The sequence below is a fragment of the Acinonyx jubatus genome, chromosome A3, assembly GCF_027475565.1.
Source record: "Acinonyx jubatus isolate Ajub_Pintada_27869175 chromosome A3, VMU_Ajub_asm_v1.0, whole genome shotgun sequence".
In the NCBI taxonomy this organism is placed as follows: Eukaryota; Metazoa; Chordata; class Mammalia; order Carnivora; family Felidae; genus Acinonyx; species Acinonyx jubatus.
The window spans coordinates 119356250-119377124 of NC_069388.1; the positions used below are offsets into that span (position 1 = coordinate 119356250).

Consider the following 20875-nt stretch of genomic DNA (forward strand, 5'->3'; position numbering starts at 1 on the left):
GGAAAATAATTAGATTATAGTATTTCACTCTAAGGTAGGAAAGATCACTAGCCCTATTATACTTTAAACAGGCTTATATTTTTAAGGAAAATTGTCATAACCCAGATCAATTTCTAATAGAATTCTGGGCAATGTAAAAGAGAAAAATAAGAAATTTCAGTTAATGTTGAGGAAGATTTTTTTTCTTTGCAAGGAAATAATGAAGATAGGTTGGCCTTACTTGGTGTTTGCATCTGCTTTTCTAGGTTCCTTCCCCTCTTCCAGTTCTGAAAGCTCCAAATTTTTAAAAAATGTTTATTTATTTTGAGAGTGACAGAGCACAAGCAGGGGAGGGGCAGAGAGAGAGGGAGAGAGAGAATCCCAAACAGACTCCATGCTCGGCATGGAGCCCAGTGTGGGGCTTGATCTGACAACTGTGAGATCAGGACCTGAGCTGAAATCAAGAGTTGGATGTTTAACAGACTGAGCCGCCCCGGCACTGCTGCAGGCTCCAAATTATAAAATGATGGGTGTAGTAAAAAGAGTGAATCATAAAAAGAGTGAAGACTGCTTTATAAGTTAGTGCTTAGAGGTGAAGATTGCTTTTCTCTTCCTTTAAGTGGATATGTTTATTAGATGATCTTCTAGTATGGCTTGGCTTTCATAGTTGTGGTTTAGTTCTCTTTAATGTGGGCTACTTATTCTTACAAAAAAAAAATCATTTACCATTTAAAGAATATACCCTTATTCCAAAAAGTTTTTGTGGTGGGTAAAAGAATTTATAGTTGTTTAAGCCTGATTTTTCTTAACTTTTACTTGCTGCAGTGCATTTTTTTTTTTTCAATTGTAGGTGCTTCTAAAGTAAAGAAATATCGTAAGTTAATTTTAGAGCAGGCAAAAACAACAAGCCTGGAACTGGTTCCAGAAGAGCCCTCTGAGCCTGTGCCACCTGTTATAGTTGATCATGAGAGATTGAAGGTAAGCTTAGCTATTCCCAGTTTATTTTTTTAAAGATTTTATTTTAAAGTAATCTCTACACCCAATGTGGGGCTCGAACTCACAACCCCGAGATCAGTAGTTGTATGCTCTTCTGACTGAGCCAGCCAGGTGTTGTCCCCCCATCGTCAATTTTAAATGAATGGAAACACATTTCAATATGTTTGTAGTCAGTTGAACAAAGCTAGTTTTGATAATCTCTTGCTATAACCTAGGAATATAAGTGCTTTGGGGCTTCTAGTAAAAAAAAAGAGTTTTGTGTGTTTTGAGGGATTTAGAAAATGGTCTTGGTAATAAACTAAGCCCTAGAATCTTCTAAAATCAGGTGTCACTGTTACATTATAGCCTGTGGTGTCTCTTACCTAACCATTGGAATATAACTGTTTCAGTGTGAACAATGAAAACAAACTTTATTTTATTCTCTTTTCTTCTAATTTTTCTTAGAAATTGCTTGATTTATTGGTAGATAAAAGCAACAATCTGGCAGTTGATCAACTTGAGAGATTATATTCTCTTCTTAGTCAGTGCATCTATCGTCATCGTAAAGATTATGACAAATCACAACTTGTAGAGGTAAGTGCTCAGTGCATCCTTAAACAGATACGTGCTTTTATTTGTCCACCCACCTCCCCCCAAAAAGGGAAAAAAGTTAGTCTCTATCTTTCACCAAGTAACTGAAGAATGTTTTGAAGATTTAAGATTAGAAGACTCATTAAGAGTTATAGTTTGAAGAATAAAGCCTTACTGTATCATTTTGTCTCAGGACAGAAGTAATCTGAGATTCTTTGTTTATGAAAACACAGAAATTCGTGGTTCTGGGTTAGGAAATACACAGAAGAGCATGCCACAATTCTCTTGTCCCTTTCTTGTTACTGACATCACTAAACATATCACTTGGGCCAGTTGAATGTGGGGATGGCCTTACAGTCCTTACCAGTGCTATCAAGGCAGCCACTGCTGATTAAAGGAATGGGCCTGGGCAGTGAGATCTGTTTGCCACCCCATTAATGATTAGAAGAGAACTTAAAAGGCATCTCATTAATCAGATCTAGTCCTATGAAGTGGCTGCACAAAGGAGTGCTTGTTCTTTTGTTTAGGCACTTTTAAAGTGAATTGTTCCCTTTCTAGACAACTTCGGGCCATAAGTGAGTTCTTCCTTATAAATAGGAACTCATATCTGTTCATACAGTTTACATCGTCAAGCCACACTTCTGCTTTTTGAAGTCATCTGAGCAAATAGAAACCCACTAAATGGCTAAGTGACTTAGACTCCCTATTCATTTGCCTGTTAGCTTATTTATCTGGTGATCTGGTTATTACATATTTATTGAATGCCTATAGTTCCAGATACTGTGCTAGATGTTTGGGCTGCAAAACATGAATAAGACAGTCCCTGCTCTCCAGGAGCATTTCTAGTATATTAAAGATTTGTATGCAGAGGATGGGATTATTTTTCATGTGTAATAAGGAATATTGGACTTGAATCAAAGGAAGAGGGCAAAGTATGTGAATGTATATTTAAAAATTGAGGTCATATTGTATATTGTTTTATAACCTGACTTTTTTTTCTTATTCAGTAATAAGATGATGAAACATTTAGCAAAAGTGATTTTTATTGATCATATATGAGAAATTTTTGATCAATGATAATCTGGCCTATTAATTGTATACAGAGATGTACCAGATGCCTTAGATGTATTTGACACTTGGCCATCTAAGTGAAATGTGTAGGGTAGAGTTCTTTACTACCCCCCAACCCCACCCACCCAGAACTTGTTTGTTCACATGATTGACATTTGATTAGCTTGAATGTATTGTATACTCTTTAGTACTGAAACATTTTTCAGTAGGGGACTTGGACCTCTATAATCTAGGGGTTTTGTTTAGGGAGGGAAGGGAGCTATAGCAGAATCACCAGTGAGTGGCATTTCTGGTGGTGATGGCAGTGACTATTTCTGGCTCTCTTTTTTTCCCTCCTTTTTTCTTTCAGCTCTGATTAGAGTGAATTGCAGTGGGAACAGGTGCATTCTACTTTGGGTACAAGTTTTACTAGGCTGAGTACATTCATTTTGCTTTGGGAGAATATGAGTAAAGGAAGGACTCAGGCTCTGGAGTAAGGCTACCTATATTCAAATGGACTCTTTTGTTTATTAGCTGACAAATTATTTATATACATAAATCTCTTAGTACAATATCTGGCACAATAAATACTCATTGAGTGGTACTAGCATCATCCATTCGCCTAAATATCCAATGGGAGGCATTTGGAAGTGTCTAGGGCAGATAAGATAGTCTTACAGAGAAGCTCCCGTATTATAATTAGGAAAATAGTTAAAGCTTAACTTGTATCTAAATTTCTTTCTCTAAAAAGTTAGAGTGAATTTTCCCATAATACTTTTGTCCTTCCTTTAATAGATAACATGCACTTTTTTTTCCCCTTGTAGGAGATGGAAAGAACAGTTCATATGTTTGAGACATTCCTATGAACTTTTCAAGATGAGTGGTTTATCCTCTCCAATCTGCTCCTGACAGAGCAGTCTTCTGAGCCATTCAATTTCAAATTGCACCAATTATGTGCAGAGCCTTGGTGTAAAGTGCTCTCTCACTCATTCTTTCTCTCTGTTGAATTTGGTGCTATTGTCTCAGGTACCTGAAACCAACCAGCCTACAAGAACCAAACAGAACTTCAGAAACGTGTTGTATTTTCCACAAATAAAAAATACAACCCCACAGACTGGAGATTTTGGTGCTACAGAAACTGCTCTCACTTCTGCTCCTCTTTTCGTGCACTCTCTTTTGGAGACTTCTCTCTTAGGGAGCAGACCAGCAAACTCGAGGAAACTGGATGGGGCAGTTCTCTTAACTGTGTTGAATTGTTTAAACAGTGGGCAACCTGTTTTGTTTTTTGTTTTTGTTTTTTTCCTTCCCCTCCTTTCTGTTCCTTTTAGCGTATTTGTTTTTATTTTTTCCTCTGGGTAATGGACTGAAACCTGTTTTAGAGTTGGCTATGGTATATTCTGGTGGGAAACTGAAGAAACTGGATGAAATTAGATTAGGCTCTTTAGAACTGCCTTTAACGTGCCTTTTAATTCATTTGAGAAAGGTAAGGCTAAACAAAAGGATGGGCTTGTTTGTTAGCAAATCAGTTAGAATGTCTCTTTGGTCACAACCTTGAAAATAAGTTTTGATACTCTGTGTCGTTGAGAGGCAACCAGTGTTTTGGTATAAAATGCCTATCTTGTTTTCAAAACTCAATGAAGACACTCATTAAGCCACATGATATATACTAAAATGGTAAGTTTTCCTGTATGGTCTGTTTCTGTTTAAGAAACATGTAATAAAACAACAACAACAAATACTACCCAGTCCACCATAAAACTCACACGTTTCCAGCATTGCTGACAATGATGGCCAGAAAATAGATAGGTGACATTTTTTTCTTCTCTCAGTGGCAATTTAATAGTTATTCATGTTTGAGTTCCCAGAGAAGAATGATTTCGTGTATAGCAAATTGTTACTGTTTTGTTTTAAAGCCAGGACTTGCCAAATGGACAGAAAAGAGGAATTTGTCAGAAGCTCCATAAAGTTCATATTCTATATGCATAGTTGCAGGTGAGCTCTGGTATGGTCCTTGAATTAATGGACATTAATGGACATTAACAGTATTAATGTTTAAATCCCTTACCATAAGCTTACCTTCACAACTATTCATTTTGATTGGAACCCATTTTGGACCCTGTTGAGTGATTTCTCTGAATTGTACTTACCTAAAATTAATTATGGGTTACTAGTTTTACAAAAACTTTCTACAAATTTGGAGACACAGTCTAGGCAGTTGCAAAGAGGCAAAGGGAGTGCAGTGACATTTTTTTATCAGATGATTTTTAAACAAAAAAAGTAGAAAATTTTGACAAGTTGGCTTGATAACTTCATTCATTGTAGCCGTTAGCTGCCGGTGTGTCTTTCCAATATATGCAACACATATAGTTTGGGTTTTAATTAGAGCAAATGGTCTTGGACTACTGCAGAGATACTGAGCTACCTCAGCTTTTTGTATTTTAGTTACCAGTAGTGTTTACAGAGTCCTGTAATCACTTTGCCACCGTTTACACGCTGAAGCTAAGGTACTTGTCTCCTTGTCTCTGGCTGTTTGGAGTGTGCCCAATGCCAGCGCAGAAAGCACACGTTGGCCGTAGGCTACTGCAGTAATCTTAAGTGCTTCTTGGCATTTACATTAACATTTTGCGCCTTCTAATTATAGCTTAATTTTTTTAAGAAATGCCACTTTTTTCTTTATACCTAGTCTATGAAGTTTTCATAATATTCAGTTAAGTCATGTAATTCAAGATGCTACCCGTGTAGACACACTGTATTTTTAAGGTGGGCAAGTGCGATTAACGATGAACCATTTTAAAGGGGAGGTTATTTGAAACCTCTAATTTGATTATTGGGAGGATTTTCATGCTTTCTTTAGTATTTATTACCATCATACCAGTTCAGACTATTTTACTGTCTAATACATTAGCATTTTGTATTTTGATGGAAATTGTTACAGAATTTAAAGATTTGATGAAATAAGATGTAGCAGATTTTTTGTAGCAAGTTTCTGCTAAAAGGGTTTTTTGCAAGTCTCAGGTTCTTGCTGCACTATTTTTTTTTAAATATTTATTCCAGTTACTCTAATTCAGAAGCATTCTGTTCAAGTAACAGCAGCACTTGTGAAAGGAAAAAAAACGCACATGTTCGTAGTAGGTTACTAAATTTGTACAAGTTAATTAAGATTTTAGCCATCAGTGGGTTTGACAAGGGAAATTTATTTATGTTTAGCATTAAAATGCTTCCAAAAGATCAAGTTTTTTTTATTTTAACCTTGATATAGATGGAGAAATAGGAGGCACCCTCAGTATGATAGGAACTGCCACTTTGAACAGTTTAGGTCTTAAAGAGAAAGCCAGTCTAATGCCAAGGGGAGAAAAATTAGCTGAAATTATATCAACTCCTCTGCTCCCCTTCTGCCCCCTCTCCCCCCCAAAACCACACACTATACCAGTTTTGCTTACTTTACAGATATTTGGTGGTTCTATAGTTTAAAGCAGCTTGTGAAATTATCCAAGTGGACTCAATTTTGTTTACTTTTATGTAAGTTCTTAATTTTTGCTGTATAGCATTGGCGAAAATATGTACAAATTGACCTCTGTTCTTATTTCCTATTGTGAGCATTATAAATGATAGCTCCTATGTAAAACTTTGCTCTCAGATCGGTAAAATATGTATCACAGCACAGCCCAACAATGGTCAATGCTCAGCTGTGGGGACCATGGGAGCTTTTTGAAGATGATGGAACCGCACTAGGGTTGAAACTGATGGCTGTGGAGTTAATTGTGTTTTTGAGCTTGAATCTCACCTGTGATTAATTTTGTTTTGTTTTGTTTTATGTCCTTTCATGACTTGATTTCTCTCATATGCCAATGTATTTGTAGGTTTACTGGATTTTATTTTTAGGGAGTGGGGTGGTAATATCTTCCCATTTTTGATTAAGTTGGTTCAGCTATGGTGCTATTCGGTAGGTTATCTTCAGTGTCAGGTCCCGTAGCTGAATGCCATTGTTATTATAATTATTATTTGTAATCACATTGTAAGCTTGAATTTGGGCGTGTACCTGCATCTTTTGTATTTTGTACATTCAGTTATTTAGACTTTGGGAGTCCTCTTTGGTTTCAGTCACGTATGTCTACTTTGTAGATTAAGTAGACTTCATCAACTATGGTCTATTTTGGGTTTATAGTTTAATTTAGAATTGTGTTAAATTGATGTTTTGCATTTGACTTCATTTTACATTAGTTTGAAGTAAATTATTTAATTTTTGAATTCTGGAATTTTGAACATTTACTGTAATTTGTAATATAACTGCTGTGAAATACTTGAATAAAGATGGCAAGAAAAACCTGCCTTTCTTTAGCCTGATGATGATTACTGTTGGCTGCAGATGCAGTGCTACCGTTCTAACCGAACTTGTCTGTTTTGCAGCTAGAGCCTAATGATGTTTATTAAGTACCGCCCCCCCCCCCCAGCCAAATCTCATTATAGGATTCTTTTAGATTTTAGCAGTCCTCGGTATTGTTTTGCTAAACGTTTTTCTGTTGGGAAAGTGTGGTTTTAATTCCAGTTGAAGGTTGTCTAAAATATGTTGTATAGAAGCAGATAGATTACTTCTGACATTTGTTTTTCTGTTTGGAAGACTGTTCCAGTAGACCATCAGGTAGTTTGGTTAACTTACTTTATAGTGTTTTCTCTTAGATCAGGTAGTTACCAGCATACTTTGAATAGTACATAGAATTTAAATATGGAAAAATTTCATATCAGAATTTTGAGGGGCTTGTTGCTTCAAGGGAATAGAATGTTCTTGGCTTTAGATTGCCTATGTTTCTGCTATCTACCATGAGATACCTTTTCATGTCTTGAGATTAGGATACTAACCTTAATAGAAGTCCTTAATTTTTCTTTCCTTCTTTTCTTTCCTTCCTTCCTTCCTTCCTTCCTTCCTTCCTTCCTTCCTTCCTTCCTTCCTTCCTTCCTTCCTTCCTTCCTTCCTTATCATAGTAAAAAGGAACTGGTTGAATTTGAACAAGACTTTGTTTTTCTTGATTTTGCAGATTGTGTTAATTTTTATTTTTAATTATCTGTGTATAGCAAAAGACTGATAGTAATAAACCTGGGAAACAGATTTTTAAAAATTTTAGCCAAATGTTTATAAATTAAAAAAAATTTTTTTTTGAGAGACAGCGTGAGTGAGGGAGGGGCAGAGAGAGAGAGGGAGATACAGAATCTGAAGCTGATTCCAGGCTCTGAGCTGTCAGCACAGAGCCCAACGCGGGGCTTGAACCCATGAACTGCGAGATCATGACCTGAGATGAAGTCAGACACTTTGGTGTCACTGACTGAGCCACTCAGGTGCCCCTAGCCAAATGTTTATATAAAAGTAACTTATAAGTGCCTTTAGTGTCAGTCAAGTTTTTAGAGCTCTGGAGAGAATTTGGGCTTATTTATCCAGTTTTACTTTCTGTTGGACTCAAAACTACAGTAAAGTGAGAGACTAATCTTTAAAAATTTATTTCATGTTATCCCTATTCCCTAGCACCTGCAAAGTTCTCTGTTGGCTATCTTTTTAAAAATAAATTCCCTCTCAGACCTGCACAGTCGTGTCTATTATGTCCCAGGCACTATGCTAGACACATTCTCTGTCTTTAAGTAGCTTGTAGTACTCTAGGGGAGGCTAGTGCATATACCAGTAGTAATGATTCAGTGGGATAAGGGTTGTAACAGAAGGAACACAAACAGTGTTCAGAGTTATAAGAAGGGAACCAATTAATTCTGTTTAGGAATGGGGAAAATGAAAGTCTTCAGAGAGTTGGCATTTTATTTGCCTTTTGTTTCTTTCTGGCTGTTTTAGAGTCTAGCCCCACTCTACCAAAACTGTTCTTAGTTTTCTTGTGATCCTTCATATTACATCATATTGTGTTTGTATGACATTTATACCACTCACCCTGGAGTACCTTTATTTTCAACTTATTGAAATATTGGTCATATTTCAGGGCTAGGCTTAGATTCTCCACCAATACATCTCCCTTACTGTATCATTCCTTCTCAGAACTTAGCTGTATTTTGTACTGCATAATACAGTGAATTACTAATATTACGCAAAACAGTAATATATTCATGTGGGAAAGGAAGTATCACATTTCTTCTGCATTCCCTGTAGGAATTTAAAATAGTGCTGGGCTCATGGGAGATGCTTCTTTCTTTTTGGTTTAATTGACATAGTGAGTGCCTACAATGTGCCAGGCATGGTTGCAGGTGCTCAAACTAAAGCAGCAAAAAAAGCAGAAAAAGTGCCTGTCTTCATGGAGCTTAAATTCTTTTAATGCTTTTTAAAAAAAATATTTATTATTTTTGAGAGAGAGCGAGTGGGGGGAGGGGCAAAGAGAGAGGGGGACAGAGGATTCGAAGTGGGCTCTGTGCTGACAACAGCGAGCCCGATGTGGGGCTTGAACCCGAAGTTGGACGCCCAACTGACTGAGCCACCCAGGCACCCCAGCTTAAATTCTTTTAGACGTAATGTGTCATATTTCTGACATGATCGGTCAGGTTCAAGTTATTTCTAAAAGGAATTCTCTCTTTAAACATTGAATAAAGCATTTTGTTAAAAACTTGCCAGTAACTCTTCCTTTTCCTCTTTGCTTTCTTCTATTCCCCGTCTTAGTGAATAGAGCCGTGGATCCATCAAGGATCCAAAACCTGTCGTTCTAAGTTTTATCTTCTTTATGGTGCATCTCCTTCTAATCATGCAGCCTGTTCTGTTGATTTTTATCACTCTAAACATGCCTCCTGCTCATCACCCTTTCTCCATCTTTGTCATAGCTGACTTAGTCTGGGCACTAATGCTTTTGTCTGGACTAGTTGTAATAGTCACCAATATAGGAGAATGCAAACATGGGCAAAGACATTGTGTCTGTCTTCAACAGGATTTTTACCGTATGATTTAACATTCTCATATTTACTAGACACTAGGGATTGTTCCGAGTGATTTACAAATGCAAATTTGTAATTTTTCTTAATTTTTTGAGAACCTTTTGAGGCAGGTGTTACTATTATCCCCATCTTACAAGCCAGGTAAGCTGAGACGTAATTTGTCCAAGGCTAATTGCTACTTCACTGCCTCTTGTCGGAGTAGACAGATGCACAAGCATATTCAGTATACTGTGGCACATGTCACAATTGAGTTATGTGTAAGGTACGTGGTGTACAGAGGAGGAGTGTGCAGCCCAACCTCAAGAAAGCCTTCCCAGGAAAACTGATGCCTGAGCTGAGGCATCAAGGTAGGAAAGCCTTTCCAGGCAGAAGGAACAACAGAAGCATATACTGAAGAGTAAAATAAAATAGCATGACGGCAGCAGGGGAAAATACAAGCGGTTCCTAATCACCAAAAGTCAGCCTTTATATAACAAAATTATTTGAGCCATGCCGCTGGCCAAGCACAGTTCTTGGATTTAGACTTACAGCTGAGGACAGGACAGCAAGGTCCCGGTTCTTTGGGGGTTGATAGTCTAATGGGCAAAGAGTAAACAAGATGTTACCTCATAGTGTCCAATGCTTAGGTGATAATGAGTACAGTAGTAGTACTAGTAGCAGTAAAAACATCTGAGTGACTGGTAGGTACTATTTTAAGAATAAACCATTTAATTATCACAGTATCTGTGAGGTAAGTACTGTTGTTGGTTCCATTTGACAGAAGGGGGTACTGGAATATAATGGCTGAGCAACTTGCTCAAGGTTACAAATCTAATTAGTGTTAGCTGGGATTCTATCTTTTGTGGTTTCAGAGCTTGAATTCTTCATCAATTTACCATTAAGATGAATGATAAATTCATTTGTCCTTGCTCAGGTTTTTCTCCCCTATTAGTAAACATCTTTAAGTTGTAGAATACTGCAGAGAGTAATAAAACGTGCATGTTCCCATCATCCGGAATTAAATGTTAACAGTTTTTCATAATTGTTGCAGTTCTTTTTTTAATGAAAAAAATTCTAGATGGCATTGAAGTCCCCTTCCTACCACTCCCCAGTCCCATTCCTTTTCTTCTCCAGGGGGAGCCACTCTGATCACTTGAATGAACATCTTTCCTGTTTTTAATGCATTATTTGAGAAGGTAATAGTGTGGGTGTTGGAGCCAGACTCAGTCTGAGCCAGACTCAGTCTGAATCCTAGGCATGTCCCTTTATTGGCTGTGTAACATGAAGCAAGTTACTTCACCTCTCTCCACATCAGTTTATCCGTACAAAGAGGGGTGGTGATAGCACCAAGCCCATGGTGATTATTATGAGGATTATGAATTTGAATCAGCAAACACATGGTAATGCACTTAGAACAGTCCCAGGCACATAGTGTGTTCAGTATGTTTTAATCATTATTACTGTAATTATTACTATTTGTATGTATCCATAAAAATGGTTTGGGGGTTTCTTAAATGTACATCAATGGAATTATTTTACATCTTTAAAAACGTACATAGTTTTAATTTGGAAATGCGTGTATGTGGTTTAAAGAATAAATTAGTTCTAGAAGACCTGTTATAAAAACCAGTTATCCCCCGATTTCCCCTCCCTCCCCCAAAAAGGAATATTCTTCCCACAGCCAATTGTTTTCAACACCTTTAACTAATTATTTTGGTATGCATCTCTGTGTTTCTAAATAATATTCTTACATGGCTACTTTTTTATTTTCCAGTTTTTGCCAAGATCTTGATTTCCCACCATGGAAGAGAATAGTCACACCTGTCCCCCAACACACCCACACTTCCTGCTTTCTCACTCCCCCAGTTAGTTTTAGTTTTTGTTAGATCATTGTTTGGTATGTATATGATTGTGACTATGTAAAAGCTATTGCCAGCTGAGATTTTTAGGGGAGAGTATGATTGGTTTCCTTTCCTGTACACTTTTTTTTGTTATTTGCCTAGTTTTCTATTATTAACAACTATTTTGTCCCTAAAATTCGTCCCCAGAAATCCAACTCTATTTAAAAATTGTTTAACCTTTTATTTATTTTTAAGAGAGAAAGAGTGCGAGTGGGGGAGGGTCAGAGAGAGAGGGAGACACAGAATCTGAAGCAGGCTCCAGGTTCTGAACTGTCAGCCCAGAGCCCAACGCGGGGGCTTCAACTTATGAGCTGCGAGATCATGACCTGAGCTGAAGTCTGCCGCTTAATCGACTGAGCCACCCAGGTGACCCAAACTCTCTATTTAATATCTTCAAAAATATAAAGTATTCTAGCATTTCATCATTTTGAGAAAGTTTGTCCAGGAGCATTCCAGTCTTTTTCACTGGTGTGTAGAAAAGGTCTTACATAGCCGTTTTCCTGGAATCTCCCTCCACACCACCCTTCACCTTTTTCTTAGTGACACTTATATCCTGTGTGCTGTTGGGTAGTCCAATGCTATTCTGATTCTTGGTACATTTTCTTGATTTTGTTTTCCTTCCTAAAGCTTTTAGGATCTTCACTTGTACCCTAATATTCTAGAATGTCATAGATATGTCTGGGTCGGTGTCTGTGCTAGTGGGCCTCTCCACTCTGGAAATTTATATCCTTCAGTTCTGGGAAATTTTCCTGAGTTATTTCTTTATGATTTGCTCACCTTGTTTTCTTTGTTCACCATTTCTACAATCACTGTTCTTTAGATATTGACCCTCCTAGACTGTTCTCTAAATTCTGCTTCCTTCCCAGTTTTTATTTGTGTGTTTAATTTTTTCAGAGCTATTTTTTCTTGATTTTTTAAAGTATCATTTTGTTCTTGTTTAATGATTGTAAAGTCACTCATTAATCTCTCTTGAGGATATTAATAATTTTTTTTTCTTGGTTTTTCTTCTCCCTGCATAGACTCTTTCCTCCAAGTTGCCTTTCCTGTTTGTTTTGGCCACTGTTTAGTATTGCAGCTTTTTCTTAAGTGTTTGATAATTCTTTGCTATCTGCTCATGTTAAAGAGTGGATGACTAAAAAACTGCTTTCAAAGCATTGCACAAGAATATCCAGATGGGAGAGTAGCAGGGCTTTCTCTGGAAAATACCATAAGCCCAACAGGGAATAAAGCTAAAGATAGTAACACTGGGGATTCCCAAGAAACCATCCAGCCAGATCACCTGACAAAGTTGTATAGATTAGAAATGATACATACAAAATCAAATAAATGTTGGCTACTTCAGTGTAATTCTCTATTCTTTTAAGAACTGATCCTGAAATTTTGCAGTTTGGTTATCTCAGTTGAAATCTCTTAGCAGAAATGCCTTTGTAGATTATTTTTACAAATGATTTTGAGATTTTTGAATATACATATGTACTCCTTTTGTTTGCTCCCACCTTTGCCCTCTTAACCTCATTTTCCTTTCATTAGGCCAGTATTTTAGATCCAAGAACTCAGAGGGAATTAAAGTGTTCTTTGGAAGATTTTGTACTGAGAGCTTTTATCCCTTTAGGAGCAACAATTATCTTTAAAGTGTTTGGAGGTGATGGAGTCAAGCTTTCTTCTTAGTTTGACTTCTCTTAATGCCAACTGTGTTCCTGACAACACCTCTTGTTCCAAAAACAGAAATGACTGTTCTATATAAGACCATTTGGGTTAATGGTCCTACCATTAATGCTAATATGGCAGGTCTGAAAGCCCACACTCCAAAAGCCAGAAGACACTCTAATTTTCTTAGTGTAATTTCTGTTTCTTTCTGGAAACCTGGTGGTCTAGAATTTTTTCAAGTTAGCATTTTGATTAACAGAAGAAGCATAACTCCAGGGAAAGAAGTCCTATACTAGTTAATCCTTTTTTACTTGTTCCTGATGACTTTCAAGCCAAGAAAGATGAAGGAGGACTAGACTGGAGGAAAAAAAGGTGAGTAAAGCAGAAAAAAATTTAGTGCTATTCATATATATATATATATATATATATATATATATATATATATATGTGTGTGTGTGTGTGTCTTTATAAGTTAATAAGTGTTTTGGGCCTTTCCCCTGCTACTCATCTACTGAAGATATGGAAGTTAGGAGTGTGACCATTCCATTCAGATATCTATGACAACATTGTTTTGTTTTGTTTCTATCTATGTAAAAAAGTAAGCTCTACCTATGCCCAATGCAGAGCTTGAACTCAAAACCCTGAGGTTAAGAGTTGTATGCTCTATGGACTGAGCCAGGCACCCCCTTGATAACATGTTTTTAATGTCATGCAGCATTGTGGAGTAATTGCTAATGAGTTGCTAAGTAAGTATTGAATTTAAAAGGCCAACATTTTATTTTAGTTTTTAAAAAAGTTTATTATTTATTTTTGAGAGAGAGAGAGAGAGCACAAGCAGGGGAGGGGAAGACAGAACACACAGAGTGTGAAGCAGGCTCCAGGCTCCAAGCCATCAGTGCATAGCCCAATGTGAGGCTAGAACCCACAAACATGAGATTGTGACGTGAGCCAAATTTGGACGCTTAACCAACTGAGCCACCCAGGAGTCTCAAGGCCAACACTTTAGTAAGTTATAATAGTTTTGGGAGGTAGAGGTCAAAAAGTTAGTTTGAAAGACTGAGTAGTTTATATATATATATATATATATATATATATATATATATATATATATATATATGGAAGTACGGTGGAAGATAAAGCAGTGTAAGTAGTTTGGCGTTTTGTTCTGGAGGACCAGCCTAAATACCATGTGACAATCCTTGAATGTTTTTGAACAGCACCATGACATGGTGAAAGTCAAGTTTCAGAAATAATTATTTGATAAGAATGTGGAAAATAACTATTTTCTTTCAACAAGATATGTTGACTACCTACCGTTTGCTAAGTATGTGCCAGGCACTGAGGCTACAAAGCTAAGGAAAGCAGTTTCTGCCTTTGGAAGTAACTACTCTGTAGAAAAAGATATATTAAGAGAAAAAAAATTTTTTTTTAATTTAGGTAAGTGCAGTGATAATGATGTAGCTGAGATGCTATTAGATCATAGAGGAAGGGAACTTAACCTACATAGGAATTCTTGAGAAGGTTTTCTGGTGGATGTGATACCTTAATAGCATCTCAGAAAATGAAGGAATGTAGTAACAAATTTGGAAGAGCATTCCAGGCAGAGGGAACAGTATAACAAAGACATAGAAACAGAGGCAAACATGTTAGGTTCATACCACTATGGGCACATCTAGTTTGCTGTGTTCTAAAGCAAAGAGTAGTGTTTGAAGTTAACAAGGACTTTGTATGCCTTTCTTGTGTTCAAGGTGAGAAATGCTGCAGGCCTGAACGAGGGAATTTGTGTTAAGGATGGTGAGAAAGGGGTAGTTTCTCTTAGAAAGTGAAGGGGTAAAATCATTAGAACTAAGTGATTGGATTTGGGGGATGAGGATAAAAGAGGAGCCCCAAATTGCTCTTAGATTTCTGCCTGGTATTCAGGTAGATTAGTAGCACCATTAACTGAGAATGGACAGGAGAGAGTAGCAAATCGGGAGTGAATGCAGCGTTGGACATTTTGACATCCAGGTCCAGCAGACCTTTAGATATACATCTTAATAGCTTAACATATAATATAATATCTATAATGTCTTAAATATATCTGAAGCATGGGAGAGTTCAGAATTAGAGACTTTTGGGGTCAGCTGCCCCGAGTGTCGTTTTAACCACAAGTGTGCATCAAGCCATGTCGGTGGTTCTTTGAAGCAGAATGAAAATGGTACATAGAGGAACAGTAGTGTTTAACCAGTGGTAGAGGAAGTCTTACAAAGCAGACTGATCATAACTTGTCAAAAGCAAGACAGCCACGAGTAGTATCACAGAACTCAAGAGAAGATTTTATGTTCAAAATGAATAATATCAAATGTTCTAGTGGAGGCTAATTAAATATGTACTGAAACCTTGACAGTAGATATGACAATTTGGTGATCTTTTTTGTTCTCAGGAAAAAGGGAAGGAGTCAGGGCATAGCTAGAGAGGTACACAGAACTGAAGAAAGGATTGTGATAAAAGTGAAGACTGAGCATGTTTATATACTGAAGGTGACAGCAGCTAACGTTTATTGAAGACGTACTGGATTCCAGGCCGTCTTCTAAGTGTTTCATGTATTAACTCATTTATTCCTCACAGTAACCCTATAAAGTAGATACTCTTTTCCTCATTTTACTAAAGAGGAGAGTTAACCACAGAGAGATTGTCACATGGCTGACAACTGGTAAAAGAGCAGAATCAGAATTTGAACCCTGGGGTTCTGACACAATAGGCCAGTTATTTACCAATATCCTATACTGCCTCCATAGAACTGTAGAGATTGTAGACATGGAGAAGAGTGGTAATTAATGGATTAAGATCAGAAAAGACTGGAGGGGATAAAGTCAGGAACATTGGTGAGAGTTTTGGTCTTGAACAGGAGTGAGGATATTTAATTCTTGAAGACCAGAAACTAGGCCTACAAGTGGAGGTGGTAAGTTTGGGGATGGGATGAGACAATTGTCAAGTTTAAGAATTTAATCACATCAAGCTTTTCCCATCAAATACGTAGCTATTTATTAAATTTATACCTTGTTATTATAAAACATAAACACAGATATGGAAAACTGCTGAAAAACAAATGCATAGCTTATCATGAACTATTACAAGATATAACCATCCCCCAGGTAAAAGAAATCATCAGCCAATCCAGAAACTCTCTTTGTGTTCCATTCCAGTTAAAACCCTCTTTATCTCTCGCAGTGTTACCAGTATCTTAACATTTATGGCAGTGAGGTTTTTGTTTTTCTTACGTTTTAGCAGATGTGGGCATTTCTAAACTCCACATTTAAGTTTTTCCTTTTTTACTCTTTTATCCTTTGAATCTCAACCTACAGATTCCTCCTCAGTCTTTTTTCCTTGTCACGAATTTGATGAAGAAACCAGGTTTCCACCTGTTGAATTTCCCAGAGTCTGGATTTTGCTGATTGAATATCTATGGTGAGGCTAATGTAATTTGTTCTTTGTGTTTCCCATGAACTGGTACTTGGATCTTCAGTTGTGCTGCCTTATATGGTAGCCACTAGCCACAAGTGTCTATTGAGCACTTGAAATGTGGCTAGTCCAAATTGAGAAGTGCTGTAAGTGTAAAATGCACACTTACTTTAAAGATTTATTATAAAAATAATATAAAATATCATTAGTTATTTTATATTGACTGTATACTGAAATGGTATTTTGGATATTTGGGTTCAATTTATTAAAACATAATTTCCATCTAGTTCATTTTACTCTGTGTAATGTGTTTACTAGAAAACTTAAATATGTATATGGCTTATGTTATGTTTCTATTGGGCAGCACTGATCTAGAGGCTTAATCATTAATCAGACTCTGGTTCTACTACTTTTTGCAAGCCTACTTCGTAAGTAAGAGTGTGTTCTTTTGTTAGGCACATAGTGTCTGGTAATTTATTTATTTTTGTGATGTTAGCAGTGATTGATACTAAATGCTTAGATATCTTAATTCATTAAAGTTTGCAAAACGGTGAGTTCCAATGAAATCGCTCCTTACTCATTTGTGATTGTGTTGTCTGTTCTGTAGGTATGATTAATACTTGATTCTTTATCTTTAATAGTTTTAGTTACTTATTTAAAAAATTTTTTTAAGTTTATTTATTTTGAGAGAGAGCATGCATGGGAGGGGCAGAGAGAGAGTTGGGGTGGGGGAGAGAGAGAGAGAGAGAGAGGGAGAGAGAATCTGAAGCAGGCTCGATGCTCAGTGTGGAGCCTGCCATGAGGCTCAATCCCATGACGCTGGGATCATGATATGAGCCGAAATTAAGAGTTGGATGATTAATTGACTGAGCCTCCCAGGTGCCCCAGTCTTTGTTCACTTTTAAACTCTGCTGTGTCTGTAGTGATATCCCTTTTTTTGTATCTGAAATTAACAATTTGTGGCTTCCTTTTTTTTCTTGGTTAGTCTACTTTTATTCATCTTTTAAAAAACTAATGTTTGGTTTCATGGACTTTTTCCTACTTTTTTCATTTTCAGTTTTCTGATTTACATTCCTAAGTTAATTCCTTCCTTCTGTTTGGTTTATGCTTAGTTTCTTAAACAGGAAGTTTAGATTATTGGTTTGAGACATTTTTCTTTTTTAATATGAAGATTTACTGTTAAAAACTTATAAGCAATGTTTTAGCTGCATCCCAAACATTTTGATATGTTGTATTTTTCCTTTTCATTCATTTAAAAATATGTTCTACTTTATCTTAAAACTTCCTCTTTGACTCCTAGATTATTTAAGTTTGTATTATTTAATTTTCAAGTATTTGGGGTTTCCTAGATTTTGTGTTGATTTCTCATTTAATTCTGTTGTCAAAAAACATACTGTGTATGATTTTAATTCTTTTAAGTCTATTTTGATTTGTTTTGTTACCTTGAGTATGATCTATCTTGATTAAGTTAAAAATTTTAGCTGTTCATTTAGTTAGTAAACTCTGCACCCAACGTGGAGCTTGAACTCACAACCCTGAGATCAAGGGTCACATGCTTTACCTACCGAGCCAGGTGGGTGCTCGGTTAATATTTCGTATCAACCTTAAACAAGGTGTGTATTGTGTTGTTGGGTGGAGGGTTCTATAATGTTAGGTCACATTGGTTGTTTGTGTTGTTAAGTCTCCCATATTCTTGCTGGTGTTCTGTCTACTTCTATCAATTACTAAGGAGTACTGAACTCTCCAACAATAACTGTGGATTTGTCTGTTTCTCCTTTCAGTTGTGTCAGTTTTTGCTTCCTATATTGATGCTCTTTTGTTAGTTGCATACACATTTGGGATTGTTATGTCTTCCTGGTGAATTGGACGTTTTATCATTATGTAATATTCTTCTTTGTCCCTAGTAATTGTCCTTGTTCATAGTCTTCTTTGTTATTAATAGAACTACTTTAGTTGTTTTTTTAATTAGTGTTTGTGTGGTCTGTCCTTTCCCATAACTTTACTTTCTTATGTCCTAGCTTTTCATCTTTCCATACATAAAACCTCCTTGTTCAGCAAGAAATATGGCTCCCTTTATTCTGAATATGTTTATTTTCTAAATCCTTAATTACATAAAAAGTAGTTAAACCAGAGTTAACCCATACCACTGGGGAAAAAACCCTGCTAAATATTATGTTTATAGTGCTTTTGTCTTTAGTATGAGGGCATATAGTCTAAATACTATGTTCAGAAGTTACTTGGGTTAATCTCTACCTCTACCCCCATTTACCCTGCTTATACTATTTTTTGAAATAAAATATAAATTAGATTCTGGGGCACCTGGGTGGCTCAGTTGGTTAAACATCTGACTTGATTTCAGCTCAGATCATGATCTCATGGTCGTGATTCGTGAGATCAAGCCCTGCGTTGGGATCCCCACTGGGCATGGATCCTACTTAAGATTCTTATTCTCACTTCCCAACCTCCACTCATGAGCGCTCTCTCTCCCTCTCAAAAAAAAAAAAAAAAAGGTTAGATTCTTTTGTTTTCTTGTTTGCATTCAGTTTTAAGTTCACTCCTATCCTTATTTGTTAGAGTGTGTAAGACATTAACATACTTATAAAAGTCATAACTATTCAAAATAGTTAGATCCAGAAAAGTGTCATTGCCCCCATCCCTTCCACCACTAATCTCCTTAGTTTCTTTTTTTATCTGTCTGGTGTTTCTTTTGCTAAAATAAAGTTACACATTCTTTTATCCTCTGCCCCCCTTATTCTTACACAAAAGGGAAGTTATTATAGATACTCCTTTGCACATTGCTTTTTTTAAAAAAAATTGACTTTGTTTTGTTGCAGTTTTAGGTTTGTAGAAAAGCAGCATAAAGGACAGAGTTCCCTTGTATCTCTTTACCTGCCCCCTCTTCACCGGTTTCCCCAATTATTACCATCTTCTACATCACTATGGTATATTTATTATAATTTATGAGCAAATATTGATACATTATTATTAACTAAAATCCATAGTTTACATTAGGGCTGATTCTTTCTATTGTACATTCTCTGGGTTCTGACAAATGTGTGACATATATCCATCATGCAGCATCATTAGGAATCATTTCACTGAGCCCTGCAAGCCTCCTGTCTCCCCCTGATCATCCCTTGCTCCCTTCCCTGTCAACCACTGATCTTTTTTTTTTAAACATTGTTTTTTAAGTTTTTATTTAGTTTGAGAGTGAGAGGGAGAGCATGCACATGAGCAGAGAAGGGGCAGAGAGAGAGAGACCGAATCCCAAGCAGGCTCTGTGTTGTCAGCGCAGTTTGACACAGGGTTCACTCCCACAAACTGTGAGATCCTGACCTGAGCTGAAATCAAGAGACCCTTAAACTGACTTGAGCCACCCAGGCACCTCCCCCCCCCAGTCACTGATCATTTTACTGTCTCCATAGTTTTGCCTTTTCCAGAATGTCATGGAGTGAGAATCACGTAGGATGTAGCCTTTCCAGTTTGGCGCTTTTCACTCAGCAACATGCATTTAAAGTTCCCTGGTGTCTTTTTATGGTTTGATAGCTCATTTCTTTTTAACACAATAACATTCCATTGTATGGATGTACTACAGTCTGTTACCCATTTGTCTATTGAAGGACATCTTGGTTGCTTCCAACTTTTGGCAATTTTGAATAAGGCTGCTATAAATATTCATGTGCAGGTTTTTGTGTGTACATAAGTTGGCAACTCATTGGGTAAATACCAAATATCATAATTGCTGGATTATATGGAAAGAGTATGTTTAGTTTTGTAAGAAACAGCCCAACTGTCTTCCTAAATGGCTGTACTATTTTACATTCACACCAGCAACAAATGAGAGTGAGTGCCTGATGTTCCATCTTCTCACCAGAACTTGATATCGTCAATGTTTTGGATTTTGGCCTAATAGGTGTGTGGTAGTATCTCATTGTTCTAATTTGCAATTCTCTAATGATGTGGTGTTGAGCATCTTTTCACATGCTTATTTGCTGTCTTTATATGGAAGATGTTGGTTTAAATCTTGTGTGTGTAATATATATTTTTTAATGTTTATTTTTGAGAGGAGAGAGAGAGACAGACGGCCTGAGTGGGAGAGGGGCAGAGAGAGAGGGAGACACAGAATCTGAAGCAGGCTTGGGACTCTGAGCTGTCAGCACAGAGCTCAGTGTCGGGTTTGAACTCATGAACTATGAGATCATGACCTGAGCTGAGGTTGGACGCTTAACCAACTGCCACCCAGCTGCACCTTAAGATTTTATTTTATTTATTTATTTTTAAATTTTTTAAATGTTTTATTTATTTTTGGGAGAGGCAGAGACAGAGTGAGAGCAGGAGAGGGGCAGAGAGAAACAAAGGAGGCTCCAGGCTCTGAAATGTCAGCCCAGAGCCTGGTGTGGGGC

The 20875-nt window shown here is 36.9% G+C and overlaps 1 protein-coding gene across 2 annotated transcripts in view; it reads left to right on the forward strand.

Moving 5' to 3' along the window:
* ATAD2B (ATPase family AAA domain containing 2B) overlaps positions 1-6933 on the forward strand; it is a 162654-nt gene extending 155721 nt beyond the window's left edge. For both annotated transcript variants that reach the window (XM_027033279.2, XM_027033280.2), the window contains exons 26-28: positions 830-957; positions 1420-1548; positions 3420-6933. In XM_027033279.2, the coding sequence (XP_026889080.1) occupies positions 830-957; positions 1420-1548; positions 3420-3461 (299 nt within the window). In that variant the 3' untranslated portion in view covers positions 3462-6933. The remainder of the gene's footprint in view (positions 1-829; positions 958-1419; positions 1549-3419) is intronic.
* The last annotated feature ends 13942 nt before the right edge of the window (positions 6934-20875 follow it).